Below are 24,813 nucleotides of genomic sequence, written 5' to 3'. Positions count from 1 at the left end.
CCACGCAGAACGCGTTTTTTGGTTTCTCTCTTTCAGTTTGTTTTTTTGTTTTTGTAGTCAGGCTTCGGTTAACGAAGTGCACGACTTTGGTCTAATAAACCGAACAAATACTCATACACACACACACACACACATCCACAATACTGAGATCCAAATGTCAGGTAGGGTAGAGGGGGATGGGGTTGGGGGAAAAACCCCCACGCACAGGCAAACGAAGGTTGAGCCGTATATAAACACACATACACACACAGAGACATTGGAAACCTGCGAATCGCTAAGCCTCGCGCCACTTTGGAGAGTTGCTTAATTAAAAGCAAATTTCATATCAAATATTGCCGCTAGAGCAACAACAACAATTAAACAATTAATTCATCTCATTTGTAGCGCAGGGGGAAAAATCAGCAACAAGTTGCCTGCCGGCAGTTAGCCCAGCGAACCTGTTGATCGCCCAACCCCTCCAGACCCTCAGGTGCTATACGTCGGGGGTGAACCCAGAGAAGGGGTTTTAACTATTATAACTAAGCGTCAGCAATTTCAACATGGAGAGTGCAATTGTGCAGGAAGGGTGCTATGATTGATAGAATCTCCAACGCCCTCTAATTGGATGACTAATACGTATTTGTTTCTCTTCAATGATTCATCTACCAAAGTGATCGTCATTATTAAAAACTCACTAATGCAACTGCTAACACAGAGAAATACATATGAACAAAATGGCTATGACCAAAGTATAAAAATCTTCCCAAATTAGGGATTCCCATTAACATTTGAAATTTAAGTTCATTTTATTTGAAGAACCGGAACTAAAACTATCAGATGATATAACTAATAGACTGGCGACTCGACTGATCATTACTAGAAAACAGATTTTTGTATTAGGGAATAGATTAGTTTTTGATTGTATTAAACTTATATTATTCAATTTCTAATTACACTAAAAGAGTTTTGAAATGCTATAGGTCTTGAGTGCTCTTAACTCAAAACTATAAATCATTTTATCTAACTTCAATAAAACTATTAATATTATGTGTCATTCTTGAAAGAAAGAGCGCACATTAGTAGAAAATTCCAGCATTTATCATATAATGTTTTATTTCCCGCGCATTTTTAATGATCCTTTAAATGGCCTCAATCGATTAGGGGTTCGCCCAGTGCTGGAGTTTGCCCAAAAGATCGAGATGGCTTACGGCCAAGTAAATACGTGTGCCTGGCTTTGGCTCGCTTAGGGTAACCCCATTCTAACTGATTTAATTTATGTAGATAGGCGTTATATGCATATTGAGACAATAAGTGCGGCTCAGGGAAAAATCATCAAATCATTTCGGTTTCAGTTAGATGCGCGCGCGACCCAACAACAATGCGACGGCACGCTTTTCTGATCAAACCAGTTTTCCAATAAATGAATGGCATTTAAAATTAGTTACTATTCCACTTAAAGAATGCGCCAAGTTAGAAATTTCCCTTGCACTATTTTTAGACACCGAGAATAAATATTCAAATGCAATCAATTTGCAAGTGAAAGAAAAACAATTGCCACCCACTAGCCCAAAAGAGAGGCAAAGAGAGAGTGCCCAGGTTTATGCTGAGTCGACATCGGCGTCGACGTCAGCGACGACAGCAGCAATGAAGAAGAATCCAAAGCACAGAGGAGAGACAGAAATGAAGCCGCAACGTTGGCAGAATGAAACGAGGACGACGAAACTGCATTGTTGTCATATTTCGTAATACGCTGAGGCAGCATCAAAACGAAGAAAAATAACAACAACAATAAGCGGGTGGGTAGGTGGAGGGGGAGACCAGGTCACAGAAAAGCAAGCAAAGGAGCGGAGCTGCAAGCAATTCAGTTTGGAGCTTATCAGACAGCGAGTGGAGAATATGAGCACAAGAGAGTGAGAGAGAGCAAGAGAGAGAGAGCACTTAAAAAAGGGCAAAGCGCCAACGCAGCGACACAGCTGCGCATGTGTGAGTGAGCAAGTCAAAATGTCAAGTTGGGGGTTCTCTCTCTCCCTTTGTAGCTGTTACCTCTCTCTCTCTCTCGTTTTCTCTCCCCCTCTCTCTTTCTCTGCAATGTTTGGTGTTGTCTCTCTGGCGGCGACTGCGTTGCGACGCTTTGGGGGCTTCTGCTGTTTCGAGTTATTCAAACGCTCATTCCATTCCATTTCATCCGCTCGTCCGTCCACATCCACTTAAATTATTTTTTTTTTCGCTACGCCACGAAGGCTTTACACACACATACATGTCCATTTATCACATTTGAAACTCGCCATTACAAAACGCGAAACGGGAGCAGCAACAGCAACGATATTATTATCCACCCAGCCCCAGCGTTGGCGCGGCGACATCGAGACCAGTAAAAACAGGCGCGCGCGTGTTCGTCGTCGTGGCAGCCCCACACACACGCACACACACACACACATGCACAGTTAGAAACAACACCCCACTCCACCCCATTCACAACGTCCGCCTTAACTCGTATTCGTGATCAACGCTCTCGGGCTACGCTATGTGCTTCGGCATCGGCTTCGGCTTCCAAGCAAAACCCAACCAACAGCAGCAACAACAACAACGCATTCAGGGACAATACAGCCACGGCGTCTGCGTCAACATCCCTACGTTTCAGTTCTGATTGGAGATTCGTGCGCCGTCGTTGTTTGTACGCGGCATTTTCCCTCAGCCTCAGCTGTAAAATTTCTTTAATACATTTTCGTTGCCTATACACACACGCTTTCTTTGATAAATTTTAATATTTGCACAACTGTTTATGAAACAACAAAAAATATATACAAAAGATATAATTAATCAATCAATAATCGAAAAGAAAAAGTGCTCAAGTGTCTAAAATCCTAATACTGTGTGTTGAACAAAAAAGAAAACTCTACACAAACAGAACAAAATCAACACAAATTTACCAAACCAAAACGGATTACAAAGAATCGCTTTTGGAGAATTGGTAAGTAGCCAAAAAGATATCTACAAGCAATATAATGAATAAATAAACTCAGAGAGAAAGGAGTTAAGGTGATTATTTTCTAATTAAAATCATTTATAATAACAGTAAAGAGTTGTAGAGATTTCAACTCACTTACATTCATGTATGTACCCCATTTATGAATGTAAGTATCACATAGATACACATACACACATACATGTGTATAAAATGCTACTGTGGTGAGCCACAGTAGATACTAGATACATATATAGTCGTTGAAATCCATTTGGATGTTGTTGCTTTTCGGTTTTGCTTCAGTGATCTTTGTCATTTTCAGTCTCCCATTTCCTTTTTTTCTAATTTTTTTTTTTTTTGTCGGTACAGCCTAGTTTCAATTCCCAATTCCAGCCGCACCCCTTTTTGTGTGTAAATGTCTGTGTGTGTGTGTGTGTGTATATATACGTATTTGTTGTTATTCCGAAGGGGATTTGCTAGATCCCCCCCAATTCGTGTGCAGCACCAACAAAAGCTATTACATTTTCCATTCTCCCGTTGGCAGTGCCTGTAGCTTTTCTGGCAACTTCCGCAGCGGCAACCCTGATGCAAACGACAACTCTGACACCTGTATCACTGCCAGGCCACCAACAAATTATGCAAATCTCATTAAAAAAAAAAAAAAAAACAGCAATAACAACAACAAAACCAAAGTCAACCAATTCTCTTAATCTCCAGTTGTTTCTTAACCCACTTCACACAAAAAACACAGCAACAACAAATCATGAATTAGTATATAGCAAAGGAAAAAAAATGCAAAACACACAACACAACAAAAGTAACAAGTATTGGGCTAAGAATCTTTAATACCCTGTATCATTATATATTTGACATATATTTTTTGGTGTAAAACTCAGAAAATAGCATGATAAACTGTAATTTTGTGAGAATTGTTTGCTAATTACATATTTGGACCCAAAAGGAGGAGGTTCATTTAGTTAAAACAAACACGAATTGCCTGCATGATAAATGTATTAATGGAGGAGTCAATATTAAGATTCAAGATCATGTAATCAAGTGGAACAAATTAAATATAATATATATATTAATATACCCTTGTATTCTACGATTTACAGGGTATAAACACAACAAACCAACAAGTCTCTGATCACACATAAATTTTGCGGTTGTTTTGTTAATGAAATGACAAGAGCAACAAAAACAAAAACAACAACCACCAAAATGCCGCTCTCTTGCTGAAAGCTTTTTTTTTGCACACACTTTGTGTGCTTTGTTTTTGGCCGAATTATGCTCAAATTATAACTGTTGTTTAGCCGGCAAAGATCGGAACAGTTAGAGCGATAGCAAGAGACACAGAGGAAGAGAGAGAAAAACATAGGGAGAGAATAAAATGACTAAGCCTTAGTAAGAAATAACCAAAATGAGCTAAAGTAAAAGTCCATAACAATTGTTCGTAAGACGCGGCGTATACGCAATATTTCACTATCACTCTTCCCCCCACTCATTGCCTCTCTCTCACACACACACACAAAGTCTCTCTCTCTCTCTCAATTATACGCAATCTCTTTGAAACTGTTGCTCTCTTTTTGCTACAACAGTGGGTGGTTAGAGGGGGGCTTTTGTTTGCTACATTTATGAATGCGCGTGGTAATCTCATTTCTTTCTTCTTTCCTTCTCTCTCTCTCTCTGTTTCTCTTGTTGTCTGTTGTCTTCTTCTTGATTTCCTGCATTTATTCAAAGAAAGAAATTTCGACTGTTCCGTTGAACACAATATGCTCCTTAATTATTGTTATTTTAAATTATTATATTATATTTGCCTTTTCTCTTCTTTTGCTTAAGCAAGGTGTTCAGCTGAAGTTGCTTAACCTTTTTTGTCTTTTTGGATTCTTTTTCACTTCGATTTTTATCATTATTGTTAAGGAACATACTCAACATTCTTTCGTCAGTCTTTTAATGCTCGATACACTTAAAAAAAATTGTTTAATCTAAGTAATCAGGATGAAACTATTTGCAAAATTTTATATTACACCAAATACTATTTAACATAAATAGTTACACAATTTATATGCTCAATATAAACCCTACGATACCATAAGGACGCGTTGATAATGACTTTTCTCTCTGTGTATTTTGTTTCTTATTCAAGTGGGCATCTTGAAGCCCCCTGAAAAAGGAAAGAAAACAACCCAAAAACAGAAAATGATAACTGCCAACTACTGCAAAAACCTAAATTCAAAAGTGGAACACAAAATGCAACAGCTAAAAGAATTAAATTTAAAAAGTAAGCAAAAAGAAAAAAATTATGGAAAAAAGCAAAGGTCAGTGACCAAAATTTGTTTTGTAATTCTTGGCAAAACATTAACCAAAAAAAAAAAAAAAAAAAAAAGGTAGCCTACAAAATGAAGAATAAAGAAAGAAAGTCAAAATCGCTGGGTTTTTTTTGCTTGCCTTAGTTTTGGTTGTTGTTGTTTTCGTTGGTTCTGGAAATGGAACAGAAAATTTGAACTAAAGGATTTTAGACATCAATCTGCACACGTGTTGGCCTTTTCTTATACCACCTCCATCTCCATCCATATTTTACACCCATTTTCCATTCCTTCTTTCCTCCCATCAATGACTCATTTACAGTTGATTTCACAATTTCCGCCTGGCCTGCCTGGTGTTTGTTTTTTTTGCATTTTTTTAAGCCTTTTTTCCTTCTTCTTCTTTTTGTACGTCTCCTCCTGCTTCTCCTCGCACACATTGGGCTCTTTAATTCAATTAACGTTGCCCGTCGTCGTCGTCTTCGTCGGCGCAGCTCAATGTCCGCGTCAAGTATACGCCCTGTGGCGCACTCTGCCTAAATAGAAATCGTTTCCTATTTTGCATGTGGAACGGTCAAAGCGAAATTGAAACAGCAACAGCAAAATAAAGGAGAACGGACTTACAGCTGTGAGTTGAAAAGGCAACATCAGCAAAAAATGAAAATGAAAAAAAAAATAAAAACCGAGAGATACAGAGAAAAAAATAAGCAACTACAAAATGCAAATGAAATGTAATTGAAAGCGACGCAGTTGACGTCGCTGCTACCCTTAAGCTCTGGCAAGGGGACATTGTCCGTTTATGGGACGCTGATGGCAAATGCTGACCACAACGAGGTGAGCTCCCCTCGAGGCCACTGTGGTCAACCAGTCGGTAGTTGGGTATCCAAGACAAATTCGATTGCTAATGGAAATAATCTCAGCCAGGGATGAGAATAGTTTTCCATTTTAATTATATAAATTTTCGATCGCTTATTTGTCGTTCAGAAAAGTAAAAATAAAAAAACTTTAAAACCTTTTGATTTATTTAATTTCTGAATACATTTTAGTCCTTTGTCCAATTCATTTGAAACCACTGTGCCAAGCAAAGGCAAGGCAGAGTATGTACAAATGACGCAAGGCAAAGAAAAAAGCTGTGTGTATATTTTAATCCTCTCAAAGAGGATTTTTCGATTGCGGCTGCAGCCATTTGCACACGACACCAACGCTATAACACACGAACACACACATACAGAGACAGACAAACCGACACACACACATACATATATGTACATACATATACTCAGAGGCAATCGCAAACAGATACAGATACTTGTAGCCTCCAAGGAGCAGCAGCAGCAGCAACAGCAGAAGTGGAAAGTCACCTCTAAAAACAAATATCCCCAACGCACGTACACACACACATACACACACGCACTCACGCACAAGGCACCATAGACATTGCGCGATAAGCTTAATTGAGTGCGCCGACGACGACGACGACGAGCGGCAGGCGCAACGGGGATGACACACACAATTTTATCAAGGGGCCAAACGTCCACAGTCCATACACACACATACACAGTCCTAAAAACATATATGCATACAAACAAACAAATGTACATATGTATGGCCTCGCCAGGAGAGCAGCCAACAGCAAGGAGAATACGTAAAACGAAAATGTAGTACAGTGGCGGATTTACCCCACGATCAAAATAGGCTCCGGCACAAGGGCTGCAATTACACATGTACGTGAGCTCGATAATCTGAATAATCCTAAATGTTCCATAAAAGTCATACCCTGAGTATAAGTTATTATTGCCTAAATGGTGAAAAGAAAAAAAAAAAAGGGACAGGCTGATTATCTATGGCCTGCAAATCCACCACTGGACCCTCATAAAACACACGAAGAGAAAGCACCGTTGACTTTGTGTGCTTTTTACTCAATACCCTGTGAGAACATTCTCTAAAGGGTAATATGTGTGCCTGAAAATGCAATTGCAACATCCTTCTGTTCCTTGATACGATCACATGAACGTTTCTTTCATATCAATCATAAAAAAAATACAATTTTAATTTCCGTTTATACATTTATAACTTGTTGGGATCCTTTTTTTTTTTTGTTGACACTAGGTATGCCAAATGTTGAGCTTTTGCCACATTTGTAAATTGATTCCGTCTCTTTTCTTTCGTTCTTTCCGTCTGTGTTTCATTTTCCTTTTTGCTTCATTTGCTGTTGCTATCGATCCTCGAGAATTCTTGTGGGGAATTTCTCAGTGTGGGTGGAATAAGGCGGCCGTATGCAGCTGTTTCTTAATTTGTTCTTGAGGATTTTTCAGTTTTCACATTTTGTTTGGATGTATTTGGGTCAGTTTAAAAATATACGCCACAATTCTTGGTTTTTTTTTCATCTAATTTCCATTAACAGCGCAAGGAAGCGGCATCTATGTATATATGTATGTATATATATGTACATATGTATAGTGGGTGGATGGATTCTCTGGCGTCATCGGGCATTCCCAAAAACAGATTGAAGAAAAAGTGAGAGTGCCGGTTGTTGATTTGGCTCTCGCTCTTTTCTTGGTTGCCTATCGCTCCCTCAGAGTTCTTATCAAAGGCAATCGAAGAAAGCTTTTTCTTGGTTGTTCCTAGCAAAAACAAAATGAGCCATTCGAAAATTCTTTTCACATGAAACCGAGCCGGTTTTTTTTATCTTTTTTGTACGTGTATGTCCCCTTGTTATCATGTGTGTACTTCCTTCGACTTGGTTATCAGCAAATGCGGTTCAAAAGAACCACAAAAAACGAGCAAACAAATCCAGCACGTGCAATGGGCCTGATCTGTTACGGAGGAGCTGGCAAGTGGATTCAACAGGTCCCGTTGAGGGGTCGATAAAGTATGATTACAGCAAGGATAAATACATACCCATTACTTTCGATGTTATCCACTTATTTATGTATTCTTGGAGCAAGTCATACATATGTATGTATATTAATACTGACATATATTACTTTTCTGACATAGAGTTAATCTAGTGTCAAATCCTCTTCTTTGCTCAATCATTATCTGTAGGCCTCCACCCTCCCACCTACCCCACCTTCTGCTAATTTAACTTTCCCCGGCATTTGACCCGCATTTCCATGTCTAAATTAAGGACACCACCATAAAAAGCTTTTGAAATGCGCAAATGACTTGTCACCCCTTCCCCTCATCTGTTCATCTGCTCATCCATGTGGGATGTACATACGTGTGTGTGTGCCTGTGTGTGTGGGACGAGGCGTGAAGCGCAACAACATTAAAAAAAAAAAACCATGCATAGATCAATATTGCTGACAGCCACTCGGTTGACTACTGAACATGCCGCAAAAGGCGCTCTCCTCCCCTCTCTATCTCTCCTCTCCGTCATCCTCAAAACGAGGAAAAAAGTGAGGCCCTTCTATTGGGCTTTTGGCTCTGGCCTCTACAACATTTTATGGTTGACAAAATGTCAGCAAAACTATTTTGTAATCAACGGCCCAAACAAGTATCTAGGTCCCGGTCCCCCAACTGACTGACTTGCGTGCCTCAACTAGCATTTGGGGACGACGACGGCTAATAACGATGGCAACAAATCAGTCAACAGCAACCAGCAATCCAGTCCCGATCGCAGCGGCGAGTTGTCGTCTAGGTGAGCTCACCACCACTAACAACAACAACAACAACCACCAACGAAGAAGAAGGTAACTAGTTTTGTTTTGTTTTTTTTTTTTTTAACATCGCCACCGCCCTCGGCTTAAAGCCAAAGTCCCTAAGAAACTGAGGAGCAAAGCGTTTGAATGGCTTTGTGGTAGATCGATCAATTGATCGCTGTTGTTGTTGTAGTTGTTGCTGGTTTGGTTTATTTTTGGATGTTGCTTGATTGTCACTCCTCCGCAAAATTTGAGCCTGATGTGATGGAAACACAATATTGTCTTTGTAACTTGCCATCAAATATTTTAGTATTCATTTCCAATGGAATCTCATAATGCTGTGATCTTTTCATTTAAATGGAATACAATCCTTGTTTTACGTATTCTTGGAATGCTTGGCATAAATGGGGTCATTGAGAAGTCCTCTTACTTAAGCAGTTAAGTCCATTTGCTTGAAGTAATCTTAATCATTGTTGGGAATGGGTGAAATTTACTAAACTTAACCCCCCCGTGGATCCACCACTGATCTTAGCTGTTTGGCCAGAATGAAGGGGAAAACCTGAAGATCGGACATAAGCCTCCATGTGTATGTGTGTTACAATATACATATACATAAGTAAAACTGTAAGTATGTATGTGTTTGTATGTGGCTATAAGGGCTTACGTGCTTGGCTGGCAACCTTCTTTCGTTATTCGTCTTTTTTGTTTAAGCCAAGCTTTTTTATTTCGCTTTTTGGTTGCCTACGTGCAAAGGAATTTACACTTGACGAACAAAAAGGCAAATGCGGGAAAGAGCAAGAAGCAACCACAATAATAACAACAACAACAACAACAACAACGGGACTTTATGACTGTGGGGGAAATAAAAAAAAACGTCGTCAAAGTCTCTCACTGTTCGCTGTCGTTAGAAAACGAAACGAAGACGAGAAACTAAAATGAACAACAACAACAAAAAATACTCAGATATATACAAACAAATATAAGAAATATATGTATGCATGTAAAAAGCCATAAGTAAAGTACAACAACAACAACAACAAAAAAACGAAAACCAAGATACGAAGCGCGGGACTCATAAAAAAACAACCAAACCTAAGGAGAAGCTCGCTGGGCCGACACCGCCACCAGTCAGAGGAAGCATTAGAAAATCATAGCGCAATAGAGGAATCAACTAGAAACAGTTGGCGGCGGTTAGCGGGCCGCAACAACAATGATGAGGAGGGGGAGCTTAGAAGGAGAAGGTAGCGGGGCAAGGGGTAGAACATGTGTTTGGTGCCAACCTGCGATACCTGTTCCACGCGACGGCGGCAGCAGAATCCGGCCAGCCAGCCAGCAATCGAGCTAGCCAAGTTAGTCAGTTAGTCAGTCATCTACAGTTGGCTGCCACACACACACACACACACACATACTTATACATGGATACAATCGTCTAACGTCTCTCGACCAACTCATTCACTCACTTTTGATATTTACACAGTAAATATGCGCTACGCTAGAGGAAATCAAACAGACACTGGAGCTCCCAGAGAGCTTCCACACATACTCACATTAGTGTGTATTAACACACACACACACACACACACACACACACTAGATAGATAGAGAAACACGCATAAGCGGCAATCACAGGCTAGGGAACCGAGGCTAACTCCAAGTCTGAGGCTCGTTGTCTTAATTGTGGGGGCGATGTGTGGGCCACATGTGCAAAGTGTCACTCATACATTGCCACAATAACTTTAGCAGAGGCAGAGACAGAGTCAGCAGCAGCAGCGTCACTGTGTCCCACATGACAAGTCCACAGAGACAAGCCATCGCCATCGACAGCCATGAATATCGACGACGACAACAACAACAAGTGAAGCAACAACTAGGCAACCAACCTACTTTAACCCAATAGATATTGAGTAACAATTGGCGGCCATGCAGCTTCACCGCAGACACCTAATTTTATTAGAAAAACAATAAACTTGTACACAGTTTACCATCTTTTTATTGAGAGTATCCTTAGGATTCTTACATAGATTCCCAAAGGACAAGAGTAACCAAGGACGGAAATTTTCGAAAATTACTAAAAATAAGGACTATGATTAAATCGTTTGTGGAACTTTACAGAATTTTAGAGCTGTGGAGGATAAAGGCTAATCCCCTGTTTTATCAGAAAGATATTAGCTGTTTTAGTTATGAAAATATAGGGTTTAAAGAAAAAGTCCTTTCAGGATCACAAAATATAAGATTCTGTGATTGTTCACTAATAACTTTACAAGTATACTTAGTATACTTAATAAGTGAGTATCTTATATAAAGTAAACAAGTTACAAACCAATATTTCTTTTCATTACTTTTCCTTTTATCTTTACATTCGATTTTTATCCTATTTTTTTCGGATATCTCGGAATTATGGGTTATTTTTTTAAGATTTCGTCTCAGATTATTTAGTTATGCGACTTCCCACACTCTTAGCTGAATAAAAATTTCATCATCATCATCTCATCAACGTTAATTTGTGAGCCCTGTCACCGTGTAGTTTGCTCCCCGTCAGCCCCCTTTACCATAGTTGATTACGATTGTTGCTGTAAACTTCTTTGTAGCGATAGAATATGAGTGCAGGAAAGGCGATGGATCTCGCCCTTTTCTCCTCCGTCACTCCTACAAAAACCTAACCAAAATGGAGAGGAAGTCATAGAGCGTAGATAGAGTTGTTATGTATGTGCTTGTGTGTGTGTGTGTACATATTAGACTAGCGACTAATTAGAACAGCAACAACAATGGTCCCCAACAGCCAGGCAGGCAGCAGGCAGTCAGTCACTAGTGATCGTTCGTGGCAAAGCTCCACACCACAACACACTCAAATGTAGAAAAAAAAATTAAACAGACTGAAAAAAAAAACAACCAACCAACAACACGCAATAGGGCAAGGCAAACAACAACAGCGCAAGCACCAGCAGCGACGCCGACAGCGGCGATCTGAGCCAGCAACAGGAATTTACGATTCAGTGGCTACCTCATTGTTGTTGTAGGTACATACATACATAGATATCTAATACATACATATATGCTTCTCTGTGTATGTGTTTGTAAATTGCTATTTCACCTGGGTTGTGGGGAGCTCTGTGAGTCCGTGTGACTGCGCTTGTGTGTGTGTGTGAGAGCCTATTAGGCGAAACGATCGTTTCCGTTTATAGGAGGCGCACGGGGGTAGGCGATAGAGGATGGGGGTAGTTGTTGTTGTTATTGCTGTTGCCGTTACGCCTTCATTCAGTTAATAATAGACCAAAGCAACAACAACAAAAGTTACAAAGGTGTGTAGGATAAAACATCAAACAACAAAAACTACAACAAAAAACCTTGGAGCTTTTTTATGTTTTCTTCTTGTTACTTTGCGGCTCACTCAAATAGGATTCCGATTTGAAAAACTTGTCGCTTCGCTTATATAGAATTTACAGTATATGCTTACGTAATCCCTAACCAATACTTGCAAAAGCACAACCAAACCGATCGAGACGAGGCGCCTACACGCAAACGCTCCTTTCAATACAAACGCACACAACTTTCAAACATACACATGCATACATACATATATGTATGTAAATATGTACATACATACATATGTATGTATGTAATTGTGTATGCATGCATATGAAAATGACGCCTGCATAGCTGGGCTCAAGTTTCCACATGTTTTCTCTTCCAGCCGTTTGGAAAATCCACAAGGCAGCGCCCAGTTTGAAGATTGGGGCCCAACCCCAGGTCCCAGGTCCCAGCCGCAGCCCCAGCCCAACCCAAAATGCCGCCTATTGCCCTTACAACTACAACTACACACATACTAATACATACACATGTACATTTATGTATGTAAGAAGTAAGCTTCGCGTTGGCTGCTGCGCACCCAAAGTTGCTATTGTATTTTCTAGCTTTTTCCATCATGTTTTTCTTTTTAACCCCGTTTCGTCAACGCTGTTGGCCCGTCCCTCAAATACACACCGACCGCAAGTTGGCCCCTCTTGCCCCATCCTCAGCCCTTTCCCTGTTCCATCGCATGCAAAGGAAATTAAAAATTCAAAAAGTCAAAAGGCAGCGCAGCAGCGGCGACAGCAGCAGAGAGAGATAGAGAGAGGCTAGCTTGTCACTCTCGCGAGAGAGCCATAAACAGTGGAGACTTGGGGACTCAATAAAAAGTCTACAAAAATATCGCAGCCCTATGCCTGATCGCGTGTATGAGTATGTGTAAGTCTGTGTGTTTGTGTGCTCGTTCCTTTTGTGAGAGAGCGCTGGCAGCGCTTGTTCGTCTTTGCCGACGGATGTAGGATTGTTTTTTCTGTTTCTGTGTGCGTGTATACAAGTGTATGTGAGTATGTGTGCGGCTAATAAGCAGTCAGTGCGGGGCTTTGGAGCCCGAGGATCGTTCAGTCATTGTATTGGTGTCAAACGAGACGGACGAATTTGGCGTGCGGCAAAGCAAGAGTTTTCGTTTCGTACGGATCGGTTTTGGTACGATAGCCATCGCCCTCGCCCTCCTCCTTCTCCCCCGCGCAGCCATCTTTCTCGCGCATACTCGTGCTTAGTTTGTGAAAATTTCCACTTAAAAAACAACAACAGCGATAGAAAAAAGTTTCAATTAAATAAAAAGTGCAAAAGCAAAAAAAGTAAAAGGAATTGCAGTCAACGGAAAGAAAAGGTGTGCATCAGCATAGTAGTTTCTACGATTTTTCAATATTGTAGAGATAAATTAACCGCCCATTGATTCTATATGCGTGTGTATAGATATTTATACATACATATGTACATATGTTTGTATTGTTGTATGTGTGTACGTAAGGGGGTGTAAAAATAAGCGCATGTATTCTTTGGCCTTTTCTGTAAAGTGATCTCCACACTGCCTCTGCCGCCCACCCCTAAAAACATAGTCGCTGCTGCGGACGTGCTTATCAGACGGCGGCGCAGTGTCCATGTGAAGGCAACAGCTAGAATTTGTATGTGTGCGTGCGCGACAGTGGTGTGTGTAGCTGCGCAGTCGACTTCCTTCGGGTGGACTTTTTTTATATTTTTTCGACTTCCTTTTGATGCAGTCATTCGTAAATGAGGCCTGCTCGAGTGAGGACGTGTCAGCGGCTCCTGAAATTTCTTAAGAGAACGCGAGCAATACTAAATAAATAAAATACAGAGAAATACTTGTACCTAAATAAAAACAAGCGAAAATAAAAATTAAAACCGAGCAAAAGTAAGCGAAAAGAAAAACAAATATTGTTAGCAGTGACAAAAATTTGTGTGTTTGTGCCGCCTCCCCAAAAGAAATGGGAAAACCAAACAATTTCATTGAATTTTCAACAATACCGATCATTTTCTCGCTCAAAAGCTTTGAACCAAAACTAGAGCTTTCCGAATAACTGTTGTGCTTATGTGTCCCCGCTTACGTGCTTCTCTTTTATTTATAATTCGCCTCTCTCTCTCTTAGAGTGAATGGCAGGGCCTTCTCCATTCAAATTGTTTTGATCAAGTGCAACACAAAAACAAAAACTATTTTGTTACGAATAAAGTAAAACTGGTCAAAAAAAAAAAAAGAAATGTCAAAGAACACAAATTTTGTATGTTCATGTGTGTATGTATTGTGGGAACTATGAAACTGTGATTGTGTATTCGGTATTTGTGATATTATCGGTTTCACGTGCTCCTTTATTTCTTGTGTCTAAAAGAATACTTTTGAATGCGAAGGATTTAAAAAAAGTTTCTAGTCGAAACAATTATATTTGGAAATTAAATAGTTATTGACAAATAACACTCAAATTTAAATGGAGTTTTTGTCCCATGGAAAAGGGCTCATAAAACAGTTATTTAAGCATTGTGACAAACAGAATCTTTATTTTCATTTTCATTAATTCACGTGTGTGTTAGTGTGCCTTGTTGGAATAAAAGAGGCAGGCGATAGATAAGAAATGCACGAAACAAAAGAATGAGAGAAAACACTAGTAAATATGTATGTATGTATATACATACACAAACAATTATGTACAAATGTCATCACAACAAGAATACAGTTTTAAGGATTTTGGCGTTTATATAAAAGAGTTGTCAAAAAGTCATGCTAATTCGTACAAGTTGATTTTTTGTCTTCTTTGCACACACACATTTGTAAAAATCTCCCGCTTCACACAGGCAAGCTCTCTAGTTGGCAGCGTACACTGGACCCATTCATAAAATAAAAATTAATGATTGGTATGGACGAAGCTACAGAATTACCTCCCAAATTTTAAGTGTTGAATGTTTACGGTTCACTACAGAACTTTACTAACACTACAAAACAATCGTATGACAGCTTAGTAAATTTTGTGAAATGTCTCTTTTAGTTTTCTAAACTTCATTGTGGAATAATTCATGTTGATTTGTTTTTATGGTAATATACAAAAAAAAATCTCTAAGAGTTAATAGTTAGTTATGAATCTGATACTGTGTCTGTGAATAAATGAAATGTGAAAATAAACGAGCCTCCTTTTGCTGTTTATAAGCGACTGTTTTTTAATGTGAACCACGGTAGATGAGAGTTCCATTTGCTTGCTCCGCTGTCCTCTTTTTATCGCTCTTACTCTCTCTAACTCATTCATTGTCTCTCTCTGTTCGTCTTCTCCCCACATGTGTACATATGTATGTATCTCCTCTCTGCTCATGATCTACGAACGTTGTTGGTTTTGTAATTTGTCCATTTGAAACACATTCGAAATTTCCATTTCCATTTAGATTTCCTCATTTATTTTGTTGTTCGTTTTTTTTATTTTCCTGCCCGTCGCCGTTGCCTGCATAATGTTTGTGTGTGTGCGATCGGACTCGGACTCGAACCTTTTGACGGCCGTGTTGACCTAGCGGGTCGTCTGTTAAATTAAATTTTGTTTGCATTTAATTTGCCGTAATTGTGTGACGACAACAGCGAAGTGACGACAACTCTCGAAGTGTGTTAGCTAAAAACTCCATTTCTATGCTTCTATTTTGTTTACGTGTGTGTGTGTGTGTGTGTGTATCCTCTACTACATGACGTGTTTCCTTTTTTAATTGCAGAAGGCCTGGAATTTAATGTTTTACAACGGCATAGGAGAAGGATAATCAATATTTTTAAACATCATTCGTAATTCTTAATTGTGAAGTGAACAAGTAACAACGGCTTCCAAATGAAGATGGCATCCCAACGATTTTGTCTGCGATGGAACAATCATCAGACCAATTTATTATCAGTTTTTGATCAGTTGCTCCACGCAGAAACTTTTACAGATGTGACGCTGGCCGTCGAAGGGCAATATCTAAAGGCACACAAGGTAAGCAAAACAGAACGATGGACAAAGGACTCTTACAATAAATTTGATTATAATTTTCTTTACTTTATTAGATGGTGCTATCAGCCTGCAGTCCATATTTTAATGCTCTATTTATGAATCATCCGGAAAATCACCCAATCGTCATATTAAAAGATGTACCCTATTCAGATATGAAATCTCTTCTAGATTTCATGTATCGCGGTGAGGTATCGGTGGATCAGGAACGATTAACAGCTTTCCTGCGCGTGGCTGAGAGTCTACGCATTAAGGGCCTCACCGAGGTCAATGATGACAAACCATCGCCAGCGGAAAGTGCACCAGCACCACCGCAACTCCAGCGCATTCAGCCGTACCTGGTGCCTCAACAGCGTAATCGCTCACAGGGCAATTTGTTGGCCAATAATACATCAGCACTGACAACAAATAACCCCTCAATGGGGACACATCAGCAGCAACAGCAGACATCATTGCTCAGCTCCGCCCTAATGCCCAAACGTAAACGGGGACGGCCTCGCAAACTGTCGGGCAGTTCAAATGGCACAGGCAATGATTTTGATGATTTTGAGCGTGAGGCCAGCGGAGCTATGATGCATGAATCCTCCGACATGGGTAATGGCAAATTGGGCAATGACTCCAACGACGATGGTTCTGATGATAATCAACTGGAATCTGGCAATAATGATGATCTGAATGTAAGTGCAATTGGTCTTAACTAAGATGAATTATATATTTTTATTAATTAATTTTTTAAATTATCATTCCTACAAATATAGGAAAGTCGCGACTCCTCGGTACCCTCAAAGCGATCAAAGAATGCCAAAGATCATCGAGCGAATCAGCAGCAACAGCAAGAGGACAACAGCACTTCCGGTAAGTCCTTATGTTCCCTTCCAATCAATCCTTTTCCCTCGTCCCACCATCAATACTATTTTCTCGTTCTAAGATCCATTTTATTTTAAGATCAATATCATCTTTTGACCCAATAGTTTGTAAGGCAAAAAAAAAAAACATACACATCATCAAACAATCAATATAGCAATTATATCAAGATAGATATAATATATATGTATATGTATATAACTCATTATATTTGTCATGTGCACAAAAATACTAAAGTTGAGCAAAAAAAAAAAAAAAAAAAAAAAAACAGAAAAAAAACAACAACAATAATCGATACATTGTACATACGAAAATCTCCATCATCTCACGGGCAACGAATTTCGAATTCGAATATCGGAAAAGCTAAAAAAAAGGGATATTGATACGATTTAAATCAAAAGAAATACGCGTCGGTTCCTATAGTTTATGTTTTAATATAGTGAAAAGTAATCTGTGAAGTCATTATCTAATAACGTCGGCATCAACTTCTCCGTCGGCAGGTGAGTGTATCTCAAAAAAAAAAAAAAAAAAAAACAAAAGAAAAGGATGATGCCAAAGAAATGCAAAAAAAAAAAAAAGAAACTGAAGAGATGATTTGGGAAGTTGAAAATCGGGTTGAGCTCACAGGGATTTATGGCCGACGTGAAAAAGAAAATCTAAAAATCCAAAATCTCCAGCAACTAATGAATTTTTTCAAAATTTCCGAACCAAAAAAAGAAATCCAAAAAGCAACAGCAAAAAGCAAAAGCAAGTTCGAAGAGCGGCGTCTTAGCATCACAACATCGCAGCACCTCATGACCACCTTCACCATCAACTACCTTTCCAATCCAAAATGAAATTTATATATTCTATTTTTTTTTTTTTTTTTTATGAACTTTTCGTTAAATTTCGAAATCGAAAACGCGTTGCAAAGAGTAAATAAAGAAAAAAACGAATGGCTTGAAATCCCTTTAGCTTTTCCGATCCGATTTGAAACTCGACGATGTCTTTTAATACTTCTCTTTTCATTTTTGTTTTTTTGCCTTTCTCTCGCATACATCCTGCACACACACTGCATAATTACACCACACACACACACACATCTAATATATCATTTGGTATTTTCAAATTTATATTAACTTGGTTTTCTCTCTTGTATAGATGGTAATGATAGCGATGGCGATGCAATGGACACATCATATATGGAACCTCAGCTAATGCTTGATGAATACGATGAGCCTGTGGAATTTAAATATAATCCCCTGCCAGATAACAATTCACCGTCACAGGATCAAACCGATGGCAATAATCAGCACCTCAACGAACAGGCCCGTCAACAAGCCTTTCTTTTAGCAGCACAGCGCAAGCATCAAGCTGATCTGGCGGCTGGTAGCTTAAAAATGAATATCATTGGCATTGCTGCGGGTGGTGGGCAAGTGAAGTCAATGGTTAGCATACCGAAATTGACTCCAATTGGCAAAGCGAATGCCTCATCTACGCCCCTGGCGTCGCCCGCCTCTTCATCGTCTATGGCTCCAACCAAGCAGCGAGTGCCAAAACGGCCAAAATTAAGTAAGCAGCAGCAACAGCAACAGCTGCAGGCAAATGGTGATGTGAAGGGCGGTTTCTCCAGCCAGGACTACCTCGATCTGTATAATAGCAGCGATGGCTTTAAATTCAAGGTCGGCTCGCTAAGTGGCAGCACTCCGAATCTAAGCTCCGGCAGCAGTGGTACGCCCGCTGTCAAGACCAAACTCAATCTCAGCAGTAATATTGGCGAAGGCGAGGCGGAGGGTTCTGTGCGGGATTATTGTACCAAAGAGGGTGAACATACCTATCGCTGCAAGGTCTGCTCCCGCGTCTATACGCACATCAGCAACTTCTGTCGGCATTATGTCACCTCGCATAAACGCAATGTAAAGGTATATCCGTGCCCGTTCTGCTTTAAAGAATTCACGCGCAAAGATAACATGACGGCGCACGTGAAGATTATACATAAAATTGAGAATCCATCAAATGCGCTGGCCGCCGCTGCAAATTTGTCCAATCAAACTGGCCTGAATGTGTCAGTGGGCTCAACTCCGCCACCACCAGATTTGAGTGCGCAGAATTCGAATCAGTCGCTGCCTGCCACAACAAATAATGCACTATCCACCTCATCATCATCGTCCACCTCCTCGTCCAGCGGATCGCTGGGGCCATTGCCCACATCAGCAGTGCCACCAGCACCGGCCGCAGCGGCGCAATAATCTCCAACTCAAAACGCTTACCCACACACTCACTCACTCACACAAATATCCGTATCTACAAAACACACTCAAGCAGTAGCCGCATATTCCAAAATGGGGAGAGAGGGTAGGATTACCGCCGAAGGATAACCGGGAAGGATAGCGAGCGAGATCGGCGCCAGGCGCTTTATTCTTTCGTTGTTAATTTTGTTTAATTTTTTAATATGATTTGACTCGGTGAATTGACATTGATATGACGCAATCCAATGCCGGCAGCAACAAAGAAATCTCTTAACGGAATTTCTGTATTTGTTGAAAGTTAATTTTTTATGTTGTGCAATTATTACAATTACTTATTATTTCTTTATATGTATACATACGCACCTACAACATTGTCTTGGAACTTTTGTTTAATCACAGTTCTTAGTTTTAGTTTATATACACACGCGCGCACCCTCTAATCCTTCAAATCCTACTACCTAATTGTATACCCATACGACGAAGTAATGCCTGTATATGGAATTTATTTTTGTACTATGTACAGTACTGTACAAAACATATACGATTCATTTGCACACCACAGCGGCCTTATTAAGATGCAGAAAAATGAATATGGAGACGTAATAATATAATGTAACGGGGCAAAATGTTACACTAAACACCCGCAAAAACAAAAAACAAACAACTCTAAGCCTAAACTAAATCTACAGCACTTTAGTTAATTAAACAAAACAAAACAAAAACAAAAAACACCTATACAATATCAATATATTTATATATAAAAAATATATAAACATTGAATGGTATACACCTAGCCTGTAGCATCTATTAATTAATTTATACAATACAAAATCAAGAAAGAAAAAAAAAAAACAACAAATAATCAATAACAACTGCAAAATAATTGACTATCATTAAGTATGTAAGATTTAAATAATGCGAGAGGGAGCGCAAATCTACCTTGTTGCCTTCAAATGAAGCTAGTTAAAAATTGGAGTCTGGGTTAAAATTAATACGAAACCCAGCGCATAGCCGCACCCACACCCACACCCCACACACACGCACCCCCCATGAATCCAATTGCACCTATCCCAACCTGCCCTTATATATAGAATACATACATATATATATACGGCACAACAATTGTTTAAGACGAAAGATTGCAAATGTTTCGTCCAAATTGTGTGATCGACAACAAAATGAAACACAAGAAAATGATTAAAAACAAAAAAAAAAAAAAAACCAACAATATAGTAACAGCAACAATAATATACAATAATGTTAATTATTAAAGTAAACATAATTTATCAATTAATTAAAAGAAATTTAAAATTTACGTTGTATATCGGAGGCTTAAATTATCGCCAAAGAAATGAAAAATATGAAATGAAAAATCAAATCAAAATGCAGTTAAACATTCAAATCAAATAGCAGCAATCAAAAAATAAAAAACAAAAAAAGAAGAAGAAACCCGTTTCGAGATTGTTCTCACTTTTGTTTCACATATAAAACCGTTTTGAATTTTATACCTACATATTTTATTTCCAATTGCAAAACAATTGAATTGCTAAACTAATTCATCTAATTTGTTAGAAAGTTAAACTTGAAATTGTCACGAAACGAAATTGAGAGCAAACCCGATTAAAATACAAAACGATCTCCAAAAAAAAAAAAACAAATAAAATAAAAATAAAAAAAATGAATGATTTAAATGGTTTTAAACACACAGACAGAGAATGAAAAATAATATAATTTGTTCAATATCAATTTATGAAAACAAAAACAGAAAATAAACCATCAATCGAGAGCTGCGTACGCTAATTTATTAATTAATTTTTTTTGTTTTTAATTCTTTATTTAGTGGTAGCTAGTGCAATTTAGTTTATAAGCCGCTCACTGCAAAACGACAAAACAATAACTAAACGAGAGAAGAAATTTTCCAAAAATTCAAAAATGAAACTTTCCAACTTTATTGTTTTCTTTTTTTATGGTTTGGCGTTAAAAAAAAAAAAAAAAAAAGAATGCATATTGACAGACACACACACACACACACAGAGAAAATATGTTGTATGAACCTATATATTTTACTTATAATTTTAGTCTCTACTTTTTTATAACTAAAAAACACCCAAAAAAAAAAGAACTTTAGCAATTTTCTCGCTCCGCTTTTCAAAAACCATTATATATATCCATATAAATATATATATATATAGATTGTGTATCAAACTATTGAAAAACTCGAAAATTAAACGAGAATTTTATTTTTTATATAACATACAAAATATATATATATATAGTGTTCTATATAATGCATAGATATATATATAAAACAGTCATGCTTTTGATGCCCAAAGAGAGTAAAATAAAGAAGAAATATGAAGGAAAAAACAAAAAAAATAAAACCCGAGAAAAGATAAATCTAAAATCAATTATTCCCCCCCAAGATTTTTGTGAGAAAATTGCCCGAAACACAACGGTAAAGGTGAAAAACCTTAACCGTTTCGTTCGTTAACCGTTTCGTATTTAATTCAATACAACAAAAATATAAGAAAAGAGAAAATCCATTTTATGTTTAACAATTACAACTTACAAAATATAGTAAATCACAATCAATATTAATCAATCATCTTATCTAACTAATTTTTGTTATAATCTATTTTTATTATGGAATATGATTAAACTGAAAAAGAGAAGAGAGAAATAAAAATACACACGAAAAAAAAAACACTTTTAAAAAAGAAACAAATTGAAGTTTAACTTATTTTAAATCAAACTCTGGGGTTTTTAAAATATTTGATTTATACTCTTTTTCGAAAAACACCAATAATAATATTAATAAATGTATGCTCTTTCATCTTACAGCCACACCAGAATTATCCCAACGACTTTTTGGATCGACGACAACAACAACTATTTCTGCAGAACCAGTTGCTACTGTAAACTCCGAAATCCATGAAAATGCCGCTGTCCATTTGCCAACGATTCTTGGCCTTAAGATACGCGCCATTAAGCCAACTCCTACACAACAGCCAGCATTGCAACAGACATCACCAACACCACAGCAGAGCAGTAATTCTCTCCTTAAGCAGCAATTGCGCAGTGGGGCCAAGGATCCGGAACCAATTATAATAAGTAGCAATAGCAGCACACCGACCACCATGATTATCACGAACACGACTCCTAGCAACAGCAGCAATGTGGGGACACCTGTTAACTCAACTTTAGAGGAAGAAATTGTTATTGAGACGAAACCAAGTCACGAGGAGACAGCGGCTTTGAATTCTTTGGCCAGTGCAGCTGAGCATCAGGCAGCCCTAAATGATGCCAACAATGGCGGCAGTGGCAACACCAACAACAATAGCAATAACGGCAATGGTCAATTGCATCATCAACTTCTGATGCAAATGGCTGCCAATTTTCAGCATCAACAACAAGCCCAATCGCCAACGGGTGGCGAACAATTTCTAGACGAAGAGCTGGAACTTTTCGATAAATGTGATGAGCCCACCACCGATCATGAGATGCCCACGCTGACTGATGAAAATGCGGGTCTGCCTGGTTATCAGACAGAGCAGCCGCAGACCACCACCAGTGGGGATGCCACTGTTGTAGATGCGGTAGCCACGCCAAAAGGAAAGACAACAAGCACGACCAAACGACCTATACAACGTCGTCGGGTGCGTCGCAAAGCTCAGTCCACGCTGGACGATCAGGCCGAGCATTTAACCGAAATGTCAGTGCGGGGGCTCGATCTATTTCGATATGCCAGCGTGGTGGAAGGTGTCTATCGATGCACTGAATGCGCCAAGGAAAACATGCAAAAGACATTTAAGAACAAATACAGTTTCCAGCGTCATGCTTTTCTCTATCACGAGGGTAAACATCGCAAGGTGTTTCCTTGTCCGGTTTGTTCCAAGGAGTTCTCACGGCCGGATAAAATGAAAAATCATCTGAAAATGACGCATGAGAATTTTACGCCACCCAAAGATTTGGGATTCAGTCCTTTAAAGTATTTAATTACAGCTGCTGCTGCTGGGGATATGCAAGCATCGCTACACTATCAACAGCATCAACAACAACAACAACAACAGCAGGAGCAATACCACCTACAAATGGAGCAACAGCACCAACATCAACAACACCATCAACAGGAGCACCAGCAATTGAGCGATTATCAAGACAATACTCTGCTATTGCCCGACGTTAAGCAGGAACAGCACGATGAACAGGAGGATGAACATGAGCCGGCTGCTGCAGCAGCGGCCATGTTAAGTTTGTCAGATGATGTCATAATTAAGAATGAGATACAGATCTCCCCCATCTCCGTCGCCATCACCACCCAGTCTATGTGGGGTGACGGAGGGCAAGAGCCTGCCATTGGCTACCGCCGCACAAACTGCAACGTAAAGACTCTCGCATGATTATAAAACGCGCACAAAACACAAAAAAAAACTCTAGGACTGTATAAATACTTCATCGAACTCACACACACACAAAACTCTTAACGCAACATATTTGAAATAGTGTTAACCATAAATACTTATAATTGGTAGTTAATTTTACCTAGTTAATTGTTTAAATAATTTACTTTTGATAAGCAATAATAAGTTCCGTCCAGAATATCTAAAGCCTTAATTAATTATTTAAAATATAAAATACTATAGACTACATAGAAATGTAATTATATTTAAATTTATACATTACGATCACACCGAACTGTAACTTTCGCTTTAATTTCTAAACTTGGCCACTTAATGTTCGATATGGATCTTACGATCAATTCAACTGGCTCTCTCGCCTTTCTTTATGATTTTATTTGTGATTTTGTTAAACTTTTATTTTTAAATTTAGTTTTTCGTTTTAATCACTTCTTACTTTGTTTTTGTTGTATATACATATATATATAAATATATATATTTTTGTTTAATTTTTTTAAAATACTCAAAGTGCTTAGTATAAATTGTTCGTTTGCTCTTGTTTTCGTAATAGTAACGAAATGTAATCAAATGTATTGGCTATTTGTGCAATTTTATGAAGAATTTGTTCTCGAGGCCCGAATTTTCGCATACCCACCGAAAATGGGCGAATTCGCTGGCCAACAGCAATGTTGTAAACTTAATTATCAACTACTTAATTAGATTTTAATTAGAATCAAGTTAATTATATATCTGATTTATGGTTTTATATAAAGTAAGTTTAAGAAAAGTTCCAATATACTACATGCATATTCATACATATGTACAACAAAATGCGCAAAGGACTTCCAGTGAAGAATAATTCAAACGATATTTATAAAAATGAAAAACACAAGAAGAAAAATCTTGCTAACAAAACTGAAACTCTTGGTATTAAGTATTTCGATTCTAATTATTTACTTAAAGCAACTATTACGACTTAAACTTAATTACTACGCGCTCAATTTACATAGATATTATATAATTAATCGAAATCTACAAAAATAAAAAATTAATGCGAATTTTTGATAATAAAATACAAATTTATGAAACATGATTTTAAAGTATTCAATTCAAAAAAGGA

The 24,813-nt window shown here is 38.4% G+C and overlaps 1 protein-coding gene across 5 annotated transcripts; it reads left to right on the top strand.

Moving 5' to 3' along the window:
* The first annotated feature begins 2,150 nt into the window (after positions 1 to 2,150).
* ttk (zinc finger and BTB domain-containing protein ttk) lies at positions 2,151 to 24,632 on the top strand. 5 transcript variants are annotated; one of them, XM_068301227.1, is made up of 5 exons: positions 2,151 to 2,950; positions 15,936 to 16,189; positions 16,261 to 16,881; positions 16,963 to 17,059; positions 18,209 to 21,108. In XM_068301227.1, the coding sequence occupies exons 2-5, from the start codon at positions 16,046 to 16,048 to the stop codon at positions 19,294 to 19,296; spliced, it is 1,950 nt and encodes a 649-aa protein (XP_068157328.1). In that variant the 5' UTR covers positions 2,151 to 2,950; positions 15,936 to 16,045; the 3' UTR covers positions 19,297 to 21,108. The 5 variants fall into 5 exon arrangements, with proteins under 5 accessions (XP_068157328.1, XP_068157324.1, XP_068157325.1 ...); XM_068301223.1 differs by lacking the exons at positions 2,151 to 2,950; positions 18,209 to 21,108 and adding exons at positions 13,314 to 13,566; positions 22,138 to 24,632; XM_068301224.1 differs by lacking the exons at positions 2,151 to 2,950; positions 18,209 to 21,108 and adding exons at positions 13,955 to 14,109; positions 22,138 to 24,632.
* The last annotated feature ends 181 nt before the right edge of the window (positions 24,633 to 24,813 follow it).

The sequence above is a fragment of the Drosophila tropicalis genome, unplaced genomic scaffold (genome assembly GCF_018151085.1).
Source record: "Drosophila tropicalis isolate 14030-0801.00 unplaced genomic scaffold, ASM1815108v1 contig_878, whole genome shotgun sequence".
NCBI classification, from domain to species: Eukaryota; Metazoa; Arthropoda; class Insecta; order Diptera; family Drosophilidae; genus Drosophila; species Drosophila tropicalis.
This window is presented reverse-complemented; position numbering and strand designations above follow the sequence as displayed.

What these genes read in the sequence shown, in the direction of transcription:
- ttk (XM_068301223.1), top strand. Translation starts at nt 16,046, where the DNA reads ATGAAGATGGCATCCCAACGATTTTGTCTGCGATGGAACAATCATCAG. An exon ending in GCAATAATGATGATCTGAAT is followed by an intron (nt 16,882 to 16,962) that starts GTAAGTGCAATT and finishes CTACAAATATAG; the next exon opens with GAAAGTCGCGACTCCTCGGT. An exon ending in AGAGGACAACAGCACTTCCG is followed by an intron (nt 17,060 to 22,137) that starts GTAAGTCCTTAT and finishes TTCATCTTACAG; the next exon opens with CCACACCAGAATTATCCCAA.